We start from the raw sequence: 23107 nt of genomic DNA, 5'->3' as shown, positions 1-23107 counted from the left end.
ACATCAAAATCGAGGTCCAGCGCGTGAATGGAAAAACATAACTGACCCACTAGAATGTTTCCAAATGTTTATCACAAAGGATATTATTAGCGAAATCGTGCAGTGGACAAACCAAGAAATAATTCAACGGCAATCAACCGTGATTGAAGATACAGATATGACACAAAGACGGATCACTTCTGAAACGGAAATAAACGCTCTTTTAGGAGTACTAGTAAAGACGGCTATTAGAAAGGATCAGCATTTATCTGCTGATGAATTATTCGATCGGTCAGACAGTGGAACCCAGTACATAAGTGTAACCACATAAGCAAGATTCAAATTCCTAATGGCTTGCTTACGGTTCGACGATAAGTCTGTACGCATTCAACTAGTAAAGGACAAATTCGCTCCTATAAGGAAAATATGGGAAATATTTGTCCAAAAGTGAAGGGAAAATTATTATCCTGGTCCATACCTAACAATTGATGAGCAGCTACTGGCATTTAGAGGTAAATTCCGTTTCCGTACATACCAAATAAGCCAGCCAAATATGGCATTAAAATTATAATGATGTGTGATATAGAATAGAAGTATTACGATGGACAACTGGTTTACATCCATACCTTTTGCTCAGTCGTTAGGAAATCACCCGTAGAATTTAACAATAGTTGGCACACTCAGATCAAACAAAGCAGAAATACCTTCTGAATTAAAAAACAAAAAGGGACGTAAATGCGGAACGTCAATGTTTTGCTACGACAAAAATTTAACTCTATTATCCTATAAACCAAAACCTAGCAAAATAGTATATCTTCTGTCATCTTGCAATGAAATGGGTACTATTTACCCCGTTTCAAATAAGCCAACCATGATTGAGTTTTACAACGGAACAAAAGGGGGAGTAGACACCCTGAATCAGATGTGCAGCGCAATGAGTTGTTCAAGAAAAACGAACAGGTGGCCATTGTGCCAATTTTTCGGTATGCTAAACATTTCTTTTATAAATTTGTATGTTATTTACACACACAATATATTTAAAGTTGGACAAAAGCCTTTAAAACGGGTAGATGTTATGAAAAAGTTGTTTACTAGTCTTATAGATAGTCACTTAGATGACAGACTTAATATGCCAACAATTACCACTGCGGTAAGGAATGACATAATAAATTTACGACCTGACCATCCTAAAAATGGATCAGAAAATATGATACGGGCATCAGAAGCTAAGAAACGGAAGATTTGTGCCATGTGTCCTTCTTCCAAACGAAGAATGACGAAGGTGGTATGCGCAAAGTGTCATAAACACCTATGTGGAGAGCATAAAGTTGATGTTTGTGCCTCCTGTCTTATCTGAGGCTTGAACTTCAAAAGCTAATTTTTCTATTTAAGTTTAATTATTTAGTTTTAAGAAACTCAAAGACTTGTATCAGAATTCCTGCAACAAATTGTGATTTTTTATTTTTAAAAGGTAACGCCTTAAAGTTGCGTTTTTTTTCGTCTATCTTGGAACCAGCGTAAACACCACCAACAATGTCAGCCTAGAAATCCAACGCAGGATAACTCTTGCCAACAGGTGCTACTTCGGACTGAGTAGGCAATTGAGAAGCAAAGTCCTCTCTCGACAAACAAAAACCAAACTCTATAAGTCACTCATAATACCCGTCCTGCTATATGGTGCAGAGGCTTGGACGATGACAACAACTGATGAGTCGACGTTGCGAGTTTTCGAGAGAAAAGTTCTGCGAAAGATTTATGGTCCTTTGCGCGTTGGCCACGGCGAATATCGCATTCGATGGAACGATGAGCTGTACGAGATATACGACGACATTGACATAGTTCAGCGGATTAAAAGACAGCGGCTACGCTGGCTAGGTCATGTTGTCCGGATGGAGGAAAACGCTCCAGCTCTGAAAGTATTCGACGCAGTACCCGCCGGGGGAAGCAGAGGAAGAGGAAGACCTCCACTCCGTTGGAAGGACCAAGTGGAGAAGGACCTGGCTTCACTTGGAATATCTAATTGGCGCCACGTAGCGAAAAGAAGAAACGACTGGCGCGCTGTTGTTAACTCGGCTATAATCGCGTAAGCGGTGACTACGCCAATCAAGAAGAAGAACGCCTTAAAGTTGAAGCCAATTGATAGAAGACTGTGAATTATTAATTTTAAGTTAAAAGAATATAAGTTTTCGACTCACACCCTACTGAAAAGGGATTTGAAATAAGTCGTCGTCATATTGACGAAGGATGACATTAATGTACAAAAAAAAAGGATGACCGTCCAGGGTTAAGTGTGCTCTGCCCAATCCACAAAAAAGGTGACCTCAAAATCGGCGCCCACTACCGTGCGATAAGCCTCGACAACGTCGCATATAAGGGTCTATCGAGCGCACAGTGTGAAAGACTAAAGCCCACCGTCAGCAAATCGATTGCACCTTATCAGTGTGGCTTTAGGCCTGGAAAATCAACAACCGACCAGATATCCACTGTGCGCCAATCTGAGAAAAGAAGAGTGAAAACATAATCGACACACACAACTCTTCGATTTCTCAGTTGCTTTTAACGGCACAAAAAGAACTGCCCTTATGCCCATATGTCTGAATTTGGTATCCTTGCAATACTAATATGGCTGTGTAAACTAACGTTGAGCAATACCAAAGATCAGGGCAAAGCAAATGGGTTTGATAGTGAATGGGTGAAGACGAAATAGCGCCTGCCATCAAACAGACAATCGTCGCCTTCGCGACTTGACTCCCACGTCACTGTTGACAATCATCACTTCAAAGCCATAGATAATTTCGTCTATCTTGGAATCAGAATTAACACCAACAAAAATATCAATCTCGAAATCCTACGCTGAATAACTCTTGCCAACGACGAACGAAGACCAAACTTTACAAATCACTCATCATCCCCGTCCTGCGCTAAGGTAGAGGGGCATAGACGATGACAACAGCTGAAGAGTTTTCGAGAAAAAAGTTCTGCCAAAGATTTCTGATCCTTTGCGCATTGGCAAGGGGAATAACGCTCTCGATGAAACGATGAGCTGTACGAGAAATACGACAACATTGGCATAGTTCAGCGAATTAATTAACTAATTATAATTATATAATTTTAATTAATCAGAACTTAATTTTATAAATTCAAATTAAAATAATTTTTAACACTAAGAGATGAAATTTCCTGATTTCTTAATTAACTCCAATTTAATTAATTAAAATTGAACGAATTTATTATATCTATCGAAACATTAATGTATTTTATTTAATTTTTTGAAAGTAAATACAAAATCAATAAAAAACAACAATTAGCTGGAGGTAAATAATAATTAATATTAATTAAAAAATTATACAGCATAATTTGTTTAGTTTTCTTAATTAACAATAATTAATTAAATTTTACCATTTAATTGCAATGCAATTCAATAAATATGTTGTTAATTATTTTAATTTATTTTAATTATTTCAGTTAGACAAACTTTTTTTTCCATTGTTATTTAATGAATTTAATTAAGAATAATTAAAAACCTTCTAATTAACGTTAATCAAATGAATAATAATTAATAGATCAATATTCACATCATTAAATCCGATAAGAATTGCATTTATCTTTAATTTGGGCACTATATTAAATATTTAAACCGCAGCCCAACACATCTGGTAACACTGCAACGCATCAATGGTTTTAATCAGCCAACACGGCAGTTCGGTGTGGAAATGAAGAATTGCCTGTTGGCAAATGAGATGGAAGTGACATAATTGTAATGGGATTTGGGACGAACATTTTATGTGGAACTACCGACAATGTGACAACATATGTTGTATTTGGGGGTAAGCTCTACATATGTGCGCCAACTAAAACCGCATGTGCCTGCCCCGCCACCTTTGATAGCCACAGATGTGATGGTAAGATGCGAAGGTTAGGAAACAACAAAATCTCATTAGATTAAGTGGCATAACGGATTAATTATGTAAGCGTGACGAAGGTACGATGATGTGGAAGGCATGGCAGCGCCACTAGTAACCGTAATGACAATTCCACCCGATTAGTGAAATGAACTGCCACACTAATTAAAAGACGGAGAACAGGGTTCATGGGCTTAAGGTAGGTGAAAAAGTTCACCAAAAAGCTGGTGCTCTCAATAGGGTGGATATATTGCAGAATTCTAAAACTTGTGAAATTAGAATTATATGCANTTTAATCAATAATAATTAAATATACAATAATAAATAAAAAATCTAATTAAATCATATACATATATGATTAGTTAAGTATTATTTATTTTTGTATAATTAACCAACTATAATTAAATGATTTTAATTAACCAAAAATTATTTTTCTAAATACACTTTATAACAGCTACTAACACATACCAAACAAGTTAAATGAAATTTCCTGATTTCTTAATTAACTCCAATTTGTATTTTTTATATATTTAATTAATTATAATTAAACGTATTAAATTTATCGAAACACTATGGTTCGTTTTATTTAATTTTTTGCAAATAAATACCAAAAAAAAAAACAATAATAAACACGCCTATTTGTTTCCATTGCGAATCTATGTAGCAAAAAATATGGCTGAAGATGTCTAGATAAAAAACAACAAATAAACTTACTAAATCTATGCTTATTTAAATTTTTATTTTTTTTTTTTTTTAATAAATTATTTTCCAAAAATTCTCTTAATTTAGAGCTTGTTGAAAAACCTGTCATAGTTTATTTACCATAAAAAGAATTTCAACCCTAAAAGCCACTATTAGCAACGATATCCACGAAAGAAATTCATCAGTCATAAAAGATCTTACTTTTCATACTCTAGCCCGGCTTAACTTTTTAGAAGTGTTATCGGCACACGAATCACAACTCTAAATTTTAGAGTTTGCAAATAAAATTCAAACTTTACAAAATGCTCGTGTTGTCACAATTGACGACGATCAGCTTTGACCTAAAATATTTCGTGTATCGGCCTTTCCGCACTTCACCTGAATCCGTTACAAAATCCAATATTTGTGTGCATACTTGTATATGCGAAAGTTAAATGCAAACGCAATATGTAGGTATGTATGTATAACATAAGTACATAAGTACACAAGCGTTGGGGTATCCGTATGGCCCAGCGTTGGGATAGAATATTGGTCGATATATCGCTATGTCGGCTGTGCGGTGCGATGTGCGCGTTGCGCGTTGATACGCAACAAGGTCATTGGAAAAATCGTTAAAGCAGACGACGAAATTGCCTAAGTATACATACAAATTTTTTTCACTATCAATTGGCGTATTTTCTCCAACTTTTTAACGATTTAGCAGCAGGCCAATTTTTAAGAAAATTTTCTAATTTACTAAGTGCTTTGTAGAAATATGCTGAAAACTTTAAATATTGGCACTTACCTATTAGATTTTATATGCTTTAGCGTGTTTTCGGGTTCCACGGAGTTTTCAAGCCAAATTGGTACCATTTTCAAAGTTCTGCCACAAATCACTTTATGAAAAATTACTTTCACTTAATGAAAAACACACATACACGACGTAATTACGCTTCTACTTTTAATTACTCAATTAATTTAACACATACAGATGTAATTTTCTTTTTTACTATTTTTACTCTACGAATTTAAACACTTTTCCTCCAAGGATTTATTAATTTTCTAGGGCTTTGAATTACTTGCAGAATATTTTTCAGTCTTCAGCATTAACCTTATATGCCTTTTTGATATATATAAATATGTATGTATTACTGTATATGTATATAGAAAAAATTTTACACAGTTTGGTTTTCCGTTTTAATGTCTTTAGAACTCCAGGTCTGCACAGCAACTGATAAAATGTCAAGTCCACGAAAATGCTAGTAGCTTAGAAAGCCTTGAGACTGTGTTGAAAGCTCCAAAGGTTGTGTTGAGTTTTAGCGAAATTCCTGGAATTGGGAAATTTCCAACAACTTGTTGCCGTTTGCAGGCGCCGTCTGCGCAGGACTTGTTTTGGTATTTCTCAACAATGGCAATTACTTGTTTACAAACATTGTACGGCTGATTGGAGCACAACACGTGCACTGGACGCGTCAGCGCAGACGCCAATTACGCCGGCAATGGTGTTATGGTAACATTGCAGCTTTCCAATTGACAGCACCGTTATATTATATGTAAATAATGCATGTGACAACTCGTTGCTAATAAAGCATGCAAACAGTTTGAAAAGAACTGGAGATGTCTATATGTAAATCAGAAATAGCAGCTAGAATTAAAAACATTTTGGAATGAAAATTTGCACGAAAATCTACTTTTTTCGTAATGTTTAATAAAATTCAAAAAAAAAAAATCGTTTGAATCTGTAAGTTTGCCATCACTACTCTGTTCGAGCTGAAGTTGAAAATAATACAACATTTACTTTTATTCATTAATGATGTCACGAACTACTATATACAGGGTGGCTGATGAAAGCCGCTAACAAAAAAAATTAAAACTTCTATTTAATGAATCTGGTTAACTTTCTTTATTATTTTTTTTTTTTTTTTTTTTTTATTTTGCAGATTGACTTTTACATTTAACAAAAATGGATAACTGGGACACTGAAACAATAATTTGGATTGCCCGCCGCTATCACACACTGGAGTCCGTAGTTTCGGTTCAAAGAGAGTATATGTGCACGTTTGGCGGCAATCCCCCGGCAGATGGACCATAATAATACCCAACGATTATCCTCCTCCCGCCCAACCGACGCGATGAGTGCAATCCGCGAACGAGTGGAATTAGCCGAGTCATAAAAGGCAAGGGAGTTTTAAGCGTTGCGATCTTAAGCTGCTCAGCTACAGAAACAAAAATTTCAACAGCCAAAACTAAGAATTAGATTAAAGAGAATAATGAGACTTGTTAACAATTTTGCCGAGCATGGGACAGTCAACAGAAGACCTTACCATCGAAACCCTTCAGTTCGAACGGAGGAAACAATCGCTGCTGTAGCTGCTGCCATGCAAAACAATCCACGTGTTTCGACAAGAAGCTTATCTGCTCAAATGGGTGTAAGCAGACAGTCATTACAGTCAATTATGCACAAAGATTTGGACTTAAATAAAATTTAAATGGCCCTCAAACTGACCGCTGCAGACTTGCCGATTCGCTGGGAATATTGCCACAAGATGCTTCAAATGGTGGAAGAGGATGGAAACATGTTGAACTGTCTTTTCATGTCTGACGAGGCCCATTTCGATTTAAACGGCAACATAAACAAACAAAATTGTCGAAGATGGAGTGCTTCCAACCCACAGAGACTCCATGAGACGGAATTGCATCCACTTCGTGTCACAGTGTGGTGTGCAGTTTCATTACGCTGCATTGTCGGGTCCTACTTCTTCGAAGAAAACGGTCATACCGTTACGTTTACTGGAGACCGTTACTTGAGCATGTTGAGAGAGTTTTTCTATCCAGAATTACGCCGAATGAGCATTTCTTTCAACTCTGTGTGGTTTCAGCAAGATGGCGCAGCTCCTCACATAGCCCAACCTGTTATGACAGAATCGCGACGAAAATTTCCCAATAAGCTGATATCCAGAAACTCCACATTCCGCTAGCCACCCAGGTCGCCTGACCTTACTGCACCTGACTTTTTCTTGAGGGAACCAACAAATTTGAATGAACTAAGGCAGTCCATTCGAGAAACAATTGCGGCTATTCCTGTCTCAACTCTCAAAGCAGTAATGAACAACTTTTTGGTAAGATGCCGCACATGCATCAACGAGCAGGGGGAGGCATTTAAATTCCATTATTTTTAAAGCTAATTAAGCTATATTTAATAAAATTGAATGAGCTTTAACATGAATAAAAGAAAAATGAATTCCATACACTGAAAAAAAAATTATTTGTGTTTCTTAATGTAGCAAAATTCATCAGCCACCCTGTACACTGGTGGTCATTAGGTTAGACGCACGCTTACTTGCATTACAATTGTTTAAATATTTAGTATTTGAATGATAATTGAAAAAAAGTTGATATGCAAAAACATGGGCACTTAACGATACTTAAAATATAATATTCAAATGATTATTCAAACTTAACAAAATTATGTTTTTCAAACATTTTCTTAAAGCTACTCAAAAAAAGGTGCCGTACTTAGGCTTTTAAATTTTTTATAAGAAAAGTATTTTTGTTTTTTTAACTTAAATTTTTAGTTGGTATTAATACTTGATTTATTAGAAAAATAAAATAATTTCTGTAATGAGTACTTCTTCCTTTGTTAGCAATAACTTCATAAATCCGATCCTTCATAGAATGATACAGGGAATTTATGTAGGTTAAGGAAATCTAGCTCCAATCACGTCTAATAGCTGCAGTTAATGTTTTCTTATCTTCGCATATTCCTTCATATACCTTCCATGTTAGCCAGCCCGAAATATTTTCAATTACGTTAGGATCCGGAGAATATGCTGGTCAGTTCATGACATTAACATTTTGAGTCAAAATAAACGACTTTACTACTCGGGGGCTATGAATAGCAGCATTGCCTTGTTGAAAAATCCAATGAATCGGTCCAAAGAGATCACTTAATTTTGTAAATACAGACATCAACAATGTTTTGAAGCGATCGCCGTTCATATTCTGATCGATATAAATCAAATGAATTGTTCCATAAAACGTAATATCACCACACACCATGACTCCACCTTCTCGGTTGTGGTGGAGGCTTAAATATAGGTCATCCTTCCGTAAATCATGATAATAGTTTTGAAAGCCATCAGGGCTATCTAAATAAAAACGTTTTTTTTATCAGTAAAGGCAACTGAACGCCAATTATTGAGTCAAGTGCCAGATTGAACAGTCCACGTCATGTATTCTTTCTCAAATCGAAGCCGTTTTTCTTTGCGTAATTCATTCAGAAAGGGGTTTTCTTGATTTTTACACGTTTAAGTGTTCTGCATTTCCGATTGTACGCTGAAGCGTTGAAAGGTTTGAGTACAAGAACTTAAGGGCAATTGGATGAAATGTTTTGAAACTTTAGTATTGTAGTTTAGGTTAAACAAGACAAATAGGCGAAAGAAGCTCACGCGACCTAAGGTCTATTGTGTCCTTTTCTAATTCACAACGGCCTTCTGGGGCTACCCAGCACTCTTGTAAGGTGCTCCCTGTCGCAGAACCGGCAATTTGCACTAGGCTAAGCCCATGTTATGCAAGTGCTTCTTGAGCTTAGAGTGGCAAGTGAAGAATGCGACATGCATCCTGAGTTTGTCCCTAGGGAGGTTGAACTAAGATTGTAACCAATACCTCTCCCTGCCTACTTCTTCTTCCGTGCAGAGCAACTCCTTTATGGTATGAGGATCCACCGCGAGGAAAGGTTCAGGTCCAACCATTGAGGGGGGCGAGCACATCAGTCATTTCATTTGTGATTATACCTTTGTGACAGGGCACCCAGATGAGGTGCACTTGGTTACGTTCCGATAGACTGTTCAGCCGTTTTCTACTCTCCTGAATGAGTTGCAATTTGATCTCGTAGGCAGAGATTCCTTTAAATGGCGTTTAACCGTCGCAAAGTATGGTTATACGTTCATTGCGATAGTTGCGTTAGAGGTTTATCTCTACGCTCGGACCTCTGCTTGAAACGTGTTTGAAAAACTTCCCATAGGTATGGATAGTTTGGTATGTGATCTTGCGACTCCTGCACCAATTCCCTCAGACGTTTTCGGTGTATCGCACTAAGCGTAACTTTGAACTTCTTGGTGAAATTTCCTCTTTTAGTAGTGCTGTATTTGGGAGAAGAACTAATGGTATTTATCTACTTAAGCCTTTCATACGCTGGGATGAGATTACCTTTAGGTTTGACGAAAAGAGATTTGTTTATTTGTCGCAATATACTTTCCAGTCCACGTATTATAAGATCTGTAATTGCAGATTGCATTTTTATAACGATTTTTTTCGGCTGGTCACATCCTACCTTTTACAGCAATTGTGATTTGTAAAAGCTTCTACTTCAAAAATACAAAGTTGGCTTAAGATAACCGATTTAGAATTTCTATATCTTGAGCAGGTCTTTATTGTAACTGAACTAAGTGAATAAGTACATGAAGGATATCCTCAAGATGAGCTAACTCCCTATAGAAACGTCCAACTTGTGTAAGTTGTTGTGTAAATTTGGTGAAGATTACTTCAGTTGTTTTGAAGGGATATAAAATACTCGGACCGAGGACTTTCGCATTGACTTGTTAGTCAGTTTGCCGAAATTTATTCAAATTCCTACATCAGCTGGTTCAACGTTACTGGAATTGACCCGTATTTTATTCGATTAAGGGCTTTTTTTCAAGACCTAATCTTGTTTTAATCGGTAAGTAAAAAAAGTATAATCTATATAAATAGCAGTAAAAATGGGGAAGTATTCAGATTAAAATTCCGCAAAGACCAGTGTTTCACAAGTTTGTTTTATTCGATTAAGGGCTGTTTTTCAAGACCTAATCTTGTTTTAACCAGTCATTGACTGTCAACTCAGAAGGCAGAATTCTTCCGCTGCAATAACAGCCGGTGTTAGCTTAGTGGATTTGATAGATGCGCGGCACACGGTCTGCTATAGGGGGTATTTCGACTCCAAGTACACTGTTTACCAGGATGGAATCGATGAAGGTGTCAATATCTTCATAGTCAATAGCAGTTAATGCATATCTGAAGTTGAGAAACCATCCTGTCATGATGCGGTATTTTGACAAGTTAGAAATTTTTTGTTTTTGGCAGAGTATTCAGTACCGGCTATCCACATGTTTGAATCGATAAGAAGCCCTCCAAAAGTCTTCAACCAGCCCTCCCTAGCGGAAATTTTAGGATTAGTCCACAGCTTATCAAGTTTTTGAAATGAGCCAGTGTGATTATTTTAATTGAATCTTTGTGTTAATTGCTTTCTGTGAAAATTTCAATATACTTTATTAAAATTTTTAGATATATACATATGAACATAGTTATTTATAATACAATTACAATCAATAATTAACTTTAGGCACAAACCAGTTTCATATAAAATATATTCAAACACTATATAGAACGCCCAAAGAATGTATACTAAAATTTTGAGTGTAAAACTCATTTAAATGCACTTTATATGGTACAAAACTTGGGCTATAAACAATTAAAAAAAAAAACTATTTTGTAAATAAATGCAGCAAACAGCCTTTCGTTTTGGAGTTGTGGAAGTAACTTTTCAAGAAGTTCTAAAAATTGTCAAAAAATTCTGAAACTCCTACAGAAATTCTTAACCTCGGCCAAAAGTTCATCAAACTTAGTTAAGCAAAAATAAAGCAGGGTTCTCCAGATATTGTTTCCACACATTTGAAAACTGAGCCATTGTGACGCCATCAATAAGACGATGATCTGCACACCAACTAACATTCATTATATGAGCTTTAACGATCTCGCCATTTTCATTAAAACGCGGCACAGCCTTTATGAAACAGAAAATTTAATTATTGCTTGCGCTTAGGTATAAATTGAAGTTTTTTTTATTTTGTTTTTTCACCTTTGTCCGTCCCATAGCGCCGATGGCCACTTGTGGTGCCATTATACAGGGATGAGTATAAGTACCACCGACCTTAAAAAAGTTGATTAATTTTATATTAAACTACATATACCACTATTTTGAGCTCACCACACCAATGTTGGAAAGTGAGAATGTGCCATCAGCAAAGTCTCTTGGGGTTAATGCACCTTTGCGCCCCTTTTCGACCAGTTCATTCAAATCTTTGGCAATATCCAATATATTCTTGGTCTCACAGTTCTTTATATTTGGCACTACCAAGCCCTGGGGCGTGTCTATGGCGACACTGATGTTGTGCGCAGCTTTGTATATCACTGTTTCCTTCTCAATATCGAGTGAACTGTTCAAAATTGAATATTTGGTAAGTCCAAGAGACGCAGCTTTGATACAGAAAGGCATGAATGTGAGCTTTGGAATGCCACGTTCATTTGCGACTGTCTTCAACTGGTCACGGAAATCAATGAGCTTGGTCATATCGATCTCATCGCTATAGGCAAAATGTGGGATTTTCTGAAATTTTACGCTTGATTAAGCTACTTATAATCGGTGCTGTTTCAATTAAAACACATACCAAAGACTCAGACATGGACTTCATCATCGCTTTGCGTACACCTTTCAGTGGTTCAATGCGATCGGCAGCAGCTGGTGCAGACTTTGGAGTTTGTTTTAGTGCACTCGATAATTCTGATTTAGTAGCAATTGTCGGATGTGGTATATTAGTACCAGCAGGTACTTGCCCAAGATATTCGAGTACATCACCTTTAAGTACACGTCCCAATTTTCCTGTAGCCGGCACTTTGGAGAGATCTACTTTATTTTCCATAGCCAAACGACGCACTGCCGGCGTTGCAAGAGTTATATTGCGCGCTACATCCTGATCGCTGGCAACTTTTGCGTTATTTGATTGCGGGCTTGAGTCGGATTCCGTTTCTGAATCCGAGTTAGATTCCGATTCAGAATTGTCAGCGTCATCTTCTTCAACATCAAAATCCAAAAGAGCTTTGCCTACCAAAGCAATATCATCAACTGGATGATGAATTTTCGCTATTTTGCCATCGTAACGACTAGTGATGGTAACGGACGCTTTATCCGATTGTACTTCACAGAGGTCATCGAACTGCTCCACGGTGTCACCGATCTTCACAAACCTACAAGTAATTTATATTGTAAGTATTAAAAAAAGAATGGTTATGAATTTAATTACCATTCTTTTACAGTAACCTCACGTATGCCCTCTCCGATGTCACTAAGCTTAAATGACAGGATTTTTTCCATGCATGGTGTCAGATGCAAACAGCGAATTTGTGTTGCACTGTCGGGCTGTCAAAAAAAAATAGTATTATTATTTATTAAACAATGTAATAACAAAGATTTAATTTTTGGTGGGCTGGGACATATAATTAAATCCCCCGAGTTTTTTATGTAGTTGCCGCTGTCTTATGGTTTTTGAGATATTTGCAATCAAAGTTCAAAAATTAACTATTTAAAGGTTGTTTATTTGATTTATAATGAATTTTACATACATATATATTCTTAACTCTTTTTATACACTAACACTTCACTAATTAATTTCGTATTAAATAATGCAAAACTAATTTTAATTCGATTTTGGTTAATTGGCGACTGCATATCGTACGACTTCTTTAATCTGCCGCTGGAGAAAATAATTCGAGCTGCACAACTTAATCGAGCATGTACAATCTAGTTTAAGTATGTCGATGATATTAATATCATTGGCTTCAATACCCACGGCGTTAGTTCTGCTTTTCCCAGACTGTATAAGGCAGCAAAGCAAATTAATCAGGCAGTGAACGAGGCAGTGAAAGGCGAAATAGCTCCTGTCATCAAATAAACAGTCACTGTTGACTCTTTTAACTTCGAAGTTGTAGATAATTTCGTCTATCTTGGAACCAGCATTAACAATAACAACAATGCCAGCCCAGAAATCGAAGGCAGAATAACTCTTGCCAATCGGTGCTTCTTTGGACTGAATATGCAATTGAGAAGTTAAATCCTCTCTCGACGAACAAAAACCAAACTCTATAAGTCATTCATAATTCCCGTCCATCTGATGAGTCGACGTTGCGAGTTTTCGAGAGAAAAGTTCTGCGAAAGATTTTTGGTCCTTTGCGCGTTGGCCACGGCGAATATCGCATTCGATGGAACGATGAGCTCTATGAGATATACGACGACATTGACATAGTTCAGCGAATTAAAAGACAGCGGCTACGCTGGCTAGGTCAGTTGTCCGAATGGACGAAAACACTATAGCTCTGAAAGTATTCGACGCTGTAGAGCACCTGGCTTCGCTTGTAATTTCCAATTGGCGGCACATTGCGAAAACAAGAAAAGACTGGCACGCTGTTGTTAACTCGGCTATAATCGCGGAAGCGGAGTCTGCCCCAGTAAAGCAGAAAAATTGGCTCAGATTTTCTGAATTGTGCAGGTTTAACGCTATACGTAAAGATCGCGAGTGAGATAATGGTGGAGGCCTATCGCTGGCGACATCGACCTCGAATGTCAGGGTAAAGCTATCCGCTCAGGCGAAGTCAAGCTCGAAATAATCAATTACAGTTACATATTTCCATTTAAAAATCACCCAAACATTGGTACGCTACTTCGTGGTAGCGTTTGGTACTAAACGATTTTAACCCTCATCACGGTCTTTAGCATTCCTGCCTGTCAAATGATCGTATGAGGGATGGAGCTGACCAAACAGATAGACGATTCGATATTCTCCGCAATGAATGACGAAGCCACCAACAGAAACCAGGGTACCTGTAAAAGCTCGCCCGTTATTAGCATCGCTAGTGGTGGTCTGAAAAATATAATAACCTCGCGACTTATTCTACCTCTCGCATCAGACCATCTGCCCATAATTATCTCGATCGAGAAATTCGGCTTCACAGAATTTACCAAGGACACTTTCACCGCGGTCGTAATCGTCGGCGAACGACAACTCCGCAAGATGATCGCAGCTGCTACCGCTCGCTTCATCTTTACTGGTAGCTAAATCTAATTTTCCAGCCAAAGCACCTGTTTTAACTGATAAACGCGATTCCTATGATCCCCCCCATAAAGGATCTCAATTTGGAGAAGAAACCATCTCTGCTGTCAACTGTTTGAAGCGGAACCGCCTCCTAAGAGCATCAAGAGTAGATAAAATCATTTGTAAGAAAGCTCTAAATAAGCTCGAATTCGACTGCTATACTATAATTTACCTATATTATCAATTATCAATAAAATTCTATGTTTGAATATTAACGAACTTTCTAATAAAGCTGACTAAACCTGTAATGGGTAATGGACACACAACCACTGTAGAATACACTTATTCACATTATCTTTATTACGAATAATCAAATTGAAATTTATAACAAACTAAAATAAAAATTTAGCGCGCCTTCCAGCCTTTAAAAATAAAAGTTAAAGCATTCCGCAGCCACAAAACTTTTGAATATATGTAGCTGATGTTTTGAATAAGGTACAAAGTAAATTGGTACAAATGTCAAATTTTAAATATCTGTGTTAATATGTATGTACATACATCCGTACACATGCGTGTATGTATATATGTACGTAGGAAATATACAATTCTGAGTTATGTAATATGGTCAATTTGAAAATTTTTATCATAACGATTGTAGACCACAATTGCGAACTTTAAATGCACTTGTTCTGAGGAAAATAGCGTTCAATAATAAAATTTATTTCACAGCGGTATTATTTATACGTACTTTTCGAGAAACACTAAACCTATGCGGCAAGCAATTCTTGAGGATTGTCGCGCTACGATTTCTCAAGAATATGGAAGACATGTTTAAAAAAAATCAACAAATTGTAAAGCACCCACAAATTACATACAATTCACATACACTTTACACTTAAAATTAATAGTCTTGAGAAAAACGTGCGTAACACAACACGAAAATAAAAACAACTGCTGGCCAGTTTTTATCAATATATGCCAAATTCTTTTATTACTTTTCCCAATGCGCGAACTGTCAAATGTGTTTTCAAGATCTTTGATCCTCAATTCTGTTACATTTTGTTCTGCAAAGATTTTATGAATAGTGTGCACAAGTGATTTTACAGAAATTTTATTGAAACTGATAATTAATGTTATGGGTTTTAATAGTGGTTTGATTACATCTCAAAAAGAATACATATCATGCTTTTGAACTTTTTATAAGTCATTTTTTCAAAAATGTTGGGTAAAAGCTCTATAATAAAATATTCTATTACAATAATTATTATATTACAGTTGGCGAAATGACGACTCTGTCCCTAAACCAGAGAACGTAAATGTACGTAAATGTACGTTCCCTGAAGAAACACAAATAAAAAGTGTTTAATAAAAACGTAAATATTCGCACGTGTGACTGAAAAAATGGTAAATAATTTATATTGTTTGCAATAATTTTAATAAATCTACAATAATAATATCTTTGTAGACTAACCTACGAAAAGAACTAGAAAAATGTAAACATCCAAATAGTCGGAAAACAAAAGCTTTAGGCAAGAAAGCAAGACGCCAAAATAACAAACACAAAGCGCGTATGGGTCATGCAATTAAAAGTAACATAATGGGCGAGAAGTTAAGTTGGTTTTTGGGTCAAATCGATGAGGTCCGAACGGAGCCACTAACACCACAGGAATTTGAAGACCTCATAGCTTCATACCTCAAGCGTTTTGATGAAGAACTTGAACAGATTGCGCTTAAACAATCGATCAGCAAGAACCGCTCTAAGCAACATGCAGCTCGGCAGGATGTTATCAAAATTACTTTGGAAAGGGAGCGAAACGAGTACCAAAGTGGAGGCATGGGTAATTTCACAAATTATTGTTATTCGTAATACATACATTTTTTCTCTCCCGTAGAGCTACTAAACCTCTGCGATCCTGTGAAATTTAAATCGCTAATGGATTGGGATGGTAGTGCGCTCAATGTTCAACATTTGAAGTTAGATCTTGTTTCACATAAAATGTTGCAGCGTCTGAAAAGCACAAACACTATAAATAGCAATGAGAATAATACTGCTAATGAAACAGCTGTTGTAGGGAGCATATCTAATACGGAAGCCATGGAATTGGCTTAAATAAATGTATTATACTAAAATGTATATTTTCTTTTATAAAAAATATTACAGTTTACAGCTTTGTATACATTATTTAGTTTGTGTCAACTAATCGCCTCTAATAACCGGTTCACCATCGAGTTTTTTTAGTAGCGGTAAACGACGTATAGCTTCATTTTTAAAAACCAGTTCATCCATATTCTCGTTGATTATATTGCCAAGAAAGGAAATTTCCTCCAGCTTCGGCGCCAATGCCATACGATTGAACTCAATCCAATCTTTAATAAGATTGTGTGATACATAAAACACGCGCAATACTTTCATGGATTCAATTGGTTTAATTTTCTCAATAATATTGTAACTGACCCATAACTCTTCCAATGTTTCTCCAAGTGCCTCCTTTCAATATTAGAAGAACATGCCTCATAAGATATGTTGCATTGAATAAGGTTCGGACTCATAACTTACAATGCCATTGATATTTTTTAAATTGTTCCTTGCCAACGAGAGTATACGGAGATTTTTAAGCTGATTGATACCCGTTATTTTTTCAATCATATTAGAAGACAGACTAAGTTTCCGGCAGTTAACAAGCGTATTAAGTGTGCTATCCATTTTTTCAATTGGAGGAAATTGAAACTGTAAACCGATGTCTGTCACTGTTATGGGATCCTTGCCATTTTTTTCTTCCCAAATGCGTAGTGCATCCTTAATGGTAGTAGGTTTGGCCATTGAGTAAATATAAGATTTATTTTATATTTTCAAATATTTAGTTTCAAATAATTTTCAATGACAATTTCAAAATTTTGTGCCAAAATTATAGTTTGGGGTACAAGTTTTAAAAAAAACTTAGTTTACCAGTATTTTCATTGTTTGAAAAAACAAAGGGCGTATAAGTATAAATCTTACATTAAATATCTTACAATTGAAGATCTTGAGTTGAAGCCTCTCCAAATACACTTTAATTATTTGATTCTGCTAAATTGAAATTCATTTAAAAATTATGAAATGGCATGGAAAATCCTTCTTGGAAGGATTAACAGCACAATAAATTAAAACAAATTATGTTATATATTATGTGAAACGCGCCAAAGTATGTTTTCCAACATTAGTTGGGAAACCAAAAGTTAAATGGTATTGGGTTCTAACACATATTCCAACTGATCTCATTTTACAATTGTTATTTTTTCAATAACATAATAATAAAATAAATCTGCTGCTTTCAACTTTAATGCTTTAAATATTGATTTCTTTACATATTTCGAGATATTATATAAACATGTTTGAACAATGATACATATACCATTTGAATTTTAAACCAAAATTAAAATAATATAAGCATACCCTAATATGTTCAGCAATTTGCGACATCTGTGGGAAACTATGCATTGTTGCATTGAAAAAAGTTCTAGTTCACAGTAAAATATAATATTCTGAAATATTTTAAGTAGCTGGTGAAATATTCTGAGTGAGTTTCTATAAAAAATATAGCATTTGCAAATCAAGTTCTATTAATATTAATAAAATGGGAAACGCACCAGTCAAAGAAGTAGCGCAGGCAGCTGCTGTAAAGGTCGTTGGAACAACAGAGCAGCCGGCTGAGAAACCTAAGCTTAAGCCATGCTGTGCTTGCCCAGAAACCAAGAAAGTTCGCGATGCATGGTTAGTTAAATATTTTATCGCCATGAACGTTATTTAGCAATGCATTTATTGTTTTTTTTTAGCATTGTTGAGCGGGGTGAGGAGAATTGCACTGATTTGATAGAAGCGCATAAACAATGTATGCGAGCTCAAGGATTCAATATATAAGCAAAACAGCCAAGCTTTTGATTCGTTTAAATATAAAACAATTGTTAGTAATTTATTTTTGCTGTCTGAATAAGTATTCTGGAAATGTCAGCAAAAGTTTACTTGAATTAGGTGATTGTCGCTATTAAAATACTTTTTATTTGTTACTAGTCTTGTTGCGTAATCTGTACAACTAATATAAGGAAATTAGCACTATGAGTGCGAAATTAATTAATTAAATAACATATAGGGGGTAAAACAGTTTTTATTTCTTAAAAAATCTGTTAAACTAAAGCAAAAGTAAACACATCATATATTAGATATATGCCAATACATCCAATGCCACAGCACAGGCCATATACATTGTGATCGCAAACGCTACCCCAAAGGCAATAATACGCGACGGTTGAGGTACAGGATAGAACGCATATACTAATGTGTGCAATATGCGCGCAATGGCCGCAACACGGAAGAGTATGCAGGCAACTGTGGGATTCGGATTTGTGCAAATATATAGCAATGCCATCGTGAAGTAGGGTAGAATATTCTCCATGTCATTGCGATGTGCGCTGTCAAACAGTAAGGAAAGTTATAAATGTGAGATGCTTGGTACAAAATAGTAATATTACTTACCGACGCACGCGCTCCACATGTGGATCATTATATTGCACTTCAATATCCTTGAAAAACAAGTCTTCTTGATTAGGGAATACCTAAAACGAGAGTCAAATGGAGGTAGATAAAGATTTGTTCTCAAAAGCTGACTTGCAATACTATTGCCAATCAAGTCTGAATTTTGTGGTATAGTTTCCAATCCATGTATCTATGTTGCGCATGCATACATACATACATATGTACATAACCAGCGATATGAGTTTGCTTTCTTTACATGCGAAAATTAAATGAATGATTTTACCTTCCTCAGACAGCTTTGAGGAAATAAACCCAGAATCTGTAAAAATTATGTCGGATATTATATTGAATGAATTTTTATGCTAAAATTTGATGTTTGCATACGTGCATTCACAGTGTTTGCAAAATTCTATAGATAACTCTTATGGTGGTTTTAAATAAATTCTGATTAATTGGATTGAACGCGCAATTAATTTTAATATTCTTCGCGTTTTGCGTCTTAATATTTATGTAGGTATGTATGCAGTTTACACAACTGGTTTAAAGTTGTGCAAAGTTCAGTAGATATTTTCAAACGTAAATTTAATTTTTTTTAGCATAAATGTCCAAAATCAAAACAAGAGTTAATAGCACATTTTAGCTAGCAAACAATTTGGAACTTGCATACCTTATTGCGGAATCGTTGTAGCGCTGTCAGCAATGACATCAGTAACATTTTGATTACCAGCACACTCGCCCAAAAAAGAAAGCAGCAGAAGACAGGATTATCAAGCGTTAAATAATTTCTTGTGAAGTTCTCATTCATGGCTGTACTAGGATTTGGTGCATTAAATGTTGCTAATGGTGGCGCTGCACTTGTTGTAGCCATTTTCAATAGTCTTGCTCTGCTTACAAAATTTTAGTTATAAATAGTAGATTTAGCGACTGGATAACTGCAAAGCTACGCTGTAACTGCGCGAATTGTTTGTTTACGCTAAGCCGCAAAGTCTGAGAACGTAGATTGACCATATGCGTACATACATATCTACATACGTAGAACTCGTTTACCTTGGAAAAAATTATAGACTGCAAAGTTATCTTCTTAATTTCTACCAAATATTCTTACATATATATATATATATAATATAGTATCTTAATCTACATTTATTAGTGAATATTTGAATTTGAAACTGGTTGTGCTTTGGTGCTTCTTAACATGTTTTGCATGCAAAAAGCAAATATTTTAGTTCTACTAACGTCCATTCGTAGATATAATTATATAACCCTATATCTTCCTCTATCAATTCTAATTTATTTTCCTTGGGGCTTTAAAGTGGGGAATGAGTGTGGAACTGAAAACTAAAAATATGCATCATTTAAACGAATTATTTTAATAATATTACCATATGTACATATGTTATTTAAGGGATTTTTATTTAAATTAGTTCTTATATTTTAAACTTTTAAAGATCAAATAATAAAAATAGCTTAAATCAAATATTAAAACAATGAAAATTAAAATAACAAAGCTGAAGCTATAATACCGTTTACAAATACAAAAGATTCAATACAAAAACTTGATTTTGATTGGTTAATTCGTATGAACATTTTTTTGCAGACTGTACCATTTTCTCTGGCAATAATTCGGGGCAAATTTTGTGAAGATATATTGTCAAATTAAAAGGTTTTCCAGACAAAAAAATTAAGGGCAGATACATATGTATGTGCTCTAGTGGTCCGATATTGATACTTCCGACGAATTATATCTTCTTTGGGGGAGGGGGAAAAAGGTTATATGTAAAATTTGAGATCAGTTTCTCATACACAGGGACAAGTTCGCGAATATACAGACAGACCGACAAGGCTAAATCGACTCCGCCATTTTGCTGATCATTTATATACATATACTATATTTTTATACGGTCTTTGACGTTTATTTCTTTGTGTCATTAACTTTATGGCAAACTAAATATAATTTGTTCAGGACTTAAAAGTTAAAAAAAAAACGCTTAAATCTACTATTACATTTAAAATTAAATTTTAAGAATTATGTACATGGTTTAATATCTCCATTTTCAACCTATCCTGCATTTCCTCCGTTTTCTTTTGCAGAAGTTCGTCCAACATGGCTAAAAACGCCTTGTTTTTGGACTCCTTCTGCGTGGAGAACACCGTCTCCATTGTCTCATAAAAACGCGCAAGTCGTTCGAATGCCTCGTTGTTCGTATGTTGTTCCTCGTCAATCCGTTGACGTTTCGACGGATCTTTCGGCTTTGGTGTATCTCTGCAGGTTTGGCTATCATTTTGCGCACTTTCTTCCTGCAGTAATTCTACCCACTCAAAATTGTTCTGCGTTGTTGCAGGCGAATCACTGCAGCTGTGTTGGTCATCGTTGCCAAATTGCGTTTTAGATCTAAAAACAATTAATTTCTATTATCAAATTCAAATTGAATTAGAAAGGTATTTGCAACTTACTTTCTGGGGTTAACATGTTTTGTTAAGAAACCCATTAATTTGAGATAACACCACTCTTTCTTTTCCTCTGCTTCGCCCTCCTCCTCCGACTTCGATTTTTGCGCCACTATCTCACGCACAAATCTATCGCGTAACGACTTCCAGCGCTGCTTGCATTGTTCCACTATTGACGAAAACAATTTAATTGCATGTAAATAAAATAATAAATACTAACCAGAGGCTCCCGTTGAAATCGCCACTGCCTTCCATTGTCGCTCCTTCAACAACAAATTTCGAAATAAAGGCGAGCTTCTGTCGTACAAGCATGGGTGTAACCTGACGGCCTTAATTAATTTCCTTTCCATGTTTTATCTATTTTCATATATATAATATTAAAAACTGTTGTGCTTAATGCTTATTGTTAGTGTATTTCACTTACCCTAATGTTGTTGTACTGCGGTAAAAAGTAAATACTTAACAATTAAAATAGCAATAGCTGCTTCCAAGGTTCTTCTTCGCTTTGCTTTGCTTCGCTCGAAATCTTTTTATGTGCACAAAAGCATACATCGAAATCAGCTGTCAAAGTAAAAGTCAGAAACAAAGTGAATGCAAACTTGTTTGTTAGCCGTATTTTGCGGCGAAGCAAAGCAAAGGGAAGAAAAATGTTGTGCAACTGTCATTAACAACTTTGACATACAGCTGTCACCATTTTTCTTATGACTGATTTACACAGAACTTTCCTTGCTTTGCTTGACATTGAATATTTTGAACCCGTAGAGAAGCAAAAATAGGGTAAGTAAAAGGCAAAGTTTTGCTTTCCGTGCTTCACTCTGATACTTAATATTTGGAATTTTGACATTTGCGTCTTAACATATTCGGCAAACTCAATTCACATACGATCAAATAGAAATTTAATATACATATGTATGTATGTATTTAAAGATATATCATAACAAGTAAGAAGAGATTTTCAATTTTGGCACTACGACATATCATTACTCGAATAAGATGCTTTATGAGTTTCCTTAAGACAACTCACATATTGACCAATATAAGCAGTATAAAATCAACCGTAAGTTCGAAAGTATTAATATTTGATATATGGAGGCTAGGGTACGAATTGTTTCTATTTTACCCATTTTTAGCACCAATGCATTCTATTAACTTAAAAAGTTTCCCACCTAAACCAAGTGTTCACATATTTGGTATCTGAGATCTTCAAATATTATATTCCATCGAGACAATGTTATGTACTAAATTTGTTTGAAAGTAGTTACTCAGATATGGAATTTATGGACATAAATGTGGACGGAGGATGTGTTCAAAAAACCTGTACTGAGCAATTTTTACTCATCCAACCACAGTCTGAAGCTAAGCGATGTCAAATTTTATGTTAAAGCGGCTAAATTAAAATCAAATCAACTCGAGCAGTTCCCGAATGTTTGATATAGAAGATATATTATTTTTTATCAGCCCAGGGGAAGCTGGGACGTTTCCACATCTTATTCTCTTAGATAAGAAAAAAAAAATAAATAAAATAGCTTCTAACGGCTCATACATCTTCTATATAGTTAAAGATACGGTCATTTTATTATAGAAGACAGTGTTGCTGAGAGTCTCTTCGCAAAATACCAATCACTTACTGTTTACCTTAAGGTACTTTTTTCACTAGCCTTTTTTGAGAGATCGCGTGAGATTCA

At 35.6% G+C, this 23107-nt stretch overlaps 7 protein-coding genes across 9 annotated transcripts in view; 2 read left to right on the top strand and 5 right to left on the bottom strand.

Moving 5' to 3' along the window:
• The window catches only part of LOC108968035 (MAP kinase-activating death domain protein), a 78035-nt gene extending 72029 nt beyond the window's left edge, over positions 1–6006 (bottom strand). For both annotated transcript variants that reach the window (XM_018931780.1, XM_018931781.1), the window contains exon 1: positions 5368–6006. The gene's annotated coding sequence lies outside the window, so the exon portion shown is untranslated. The remainder of the gene's footprint in view (positions 1–5367) is intronic.
• Positions 6007–10931: 4925 nt separating this feature from the next.
• LOC108968063 (lipoamide acyltransferase component of branched-chain alpha-keto acid dehydrogenase complex, mitochondrial) lies at positions 10932–15487 on the bottom strand. The gene is made up of 6 exons (XM_018931829.1): positions 15213–15487; positions 12680–12795; positions 12047–12623; positions 11587–11985; positions 11458–11529; positions 10932–11382 (listed from the first exon to the last, which is right to left on the bottom strand). Exons 1-6 carry the CDS (start codon positions 15291–15293, stop codon positions 11221–11223), a joined length of 1407 nt encoding a protein of 468 aa, XP_018787374.1. The 5' UTR covers positions 15294–15487; the 3' UTR covers positions 10932–11220.
• A 270-nt stretch (positions 15488–15757) lies between these two features.
• Positions 15758–16594, top strand: LOC108968061 (translation machinery-associated protein 16 homolog). Its single transcript, XM_018931827.1, has 3 exons — positions 15758–15868; positions 15930–16302; positions 16357–16594. The coding sequence occupies exons 1-3, from the start codon at positions 15866–15868 to the stop codon at positions 16572–16574; spliced, it is 594 nt and encodes a 197-aa protein (XP_018787372.1). The 5' UTR covers positions 15758–15865; the 3' UTR covers positions 16575–16594.
• LOC108968062 (dynein light chain 1, axonemal) lies at positions 16566–17375 on the bottom strand. Its single transcript, XM_018931828.1, has 2 exons — positions 17022–17375; positions 16566–16952 (listed from the first exon to the last, which is right to left on the bottom strand). The coding sequence occupies exons 1-2, from the start codon at positions 17283–17285 to the stop codon at positions 16662–16664; spliced, it is 555 nt and encodes a 184-aa protein (XP_018787373.1). The 5' UTR covers positions 17286–17375; the 3' UTR covers positions 16566–16661.
• A 617-nt stretch (positions 17376–17992) lies between these two features.
• On the top strand, positions 17993–18511 carry LOC108967953 (cytochrome c oxidase copper chaperone). The gene is made up of 2 exons (XM_018931654.1): positions 17993–18215; positions 18278–18511. The coding sequence occupies exons 1-2, from the start codon at positions 18079–18081 to the stop codon at positions 18360–18362; spliced, it is 222 nt and encodes a 73-aa protein (XP_018787199.1). The 5' UTR covers positions 17993–18078; the 3' UTR covers positions 18363–18511.
• A 102-nt stretch (positions 18512–18613) lies between these two features.
• LOC108967952 (microsomal glutathione S-transferase 1) lies at positions 18614–20373 on the bottom strand. Of its 2 annotated transcripts, XM_018931652.1 has the most exons (4): positions 19642–20373; positions 19258–19293; positions 18975–19054; positions 18614–18910 (listed from the first exon to the last, which is right to left on the bottom strand). In XM_018931652.1, the coding sequence occupies exons 1-4, from the start codon at positions 19840–19842 to the stop codon at positions 18658–18660; spliced, it is 570 nt and encodes a 189-aa protein (XP_018787197.1). In that variant the 5' UTR covers positions 19843–20373; the 3' UTR covers positions 18614–18657. The 2 variants fall into 2 exon arrangements, with proteins under 2 accessions (XP_018787197.1, XP_018787198.1); XM_018931653.1 differs by lacking the exon at positions 19258–19293.
• Positions 20374–20863: 490 nt separating this feature from the next.
• LOC108967996 (transcription factor Adf-1-like) lies at positions 20864–22239 on the bottom strand. Its single transcript, XM_018931713.1, has 4 exons — positions 21847–22239; positions 21643–21779; positions 21429–21591; positions 20864–21366 (listed from the first exon to the last, which is right to left on the bottom strand). The coding sequence occupies exons 2-4, from the start codon at positions 21770–21772 to the stop codon at positions 20994–20996; spliced, it is 666 nt and encodes a 221-aa protein (XP_018787258.1). The 5' UTR covers positions 21773–21779; positions 21847–22239; the 3' UTR covers positions 20864–20993.
• Positions 22240–23107: the final 868 nt, after the last annotated feature.

Source organism: Bactrocera latifrons, unplaced genomic scaffold (genome assembly GCF_001853355.1).
Source record: "Bactrocera latifrons isolate USDA-ARS-PBARC rearing strain unplaced genomic scaffold, ASM185335v1 scaffold_20, whole genome shotgun sequence".
NCBI classification, from domain to species: Eukaryota; Metazoa; Arthropoda; class Insecta; order Diptera; family Tephritidae; genus Bactrocera; species Bactrocera latifrons.
The sequence above is the reverse complement of the archived record's forward strand: the minus strand, read 5'-3'. Positions and strand labels throughout refer to the sequence as shown.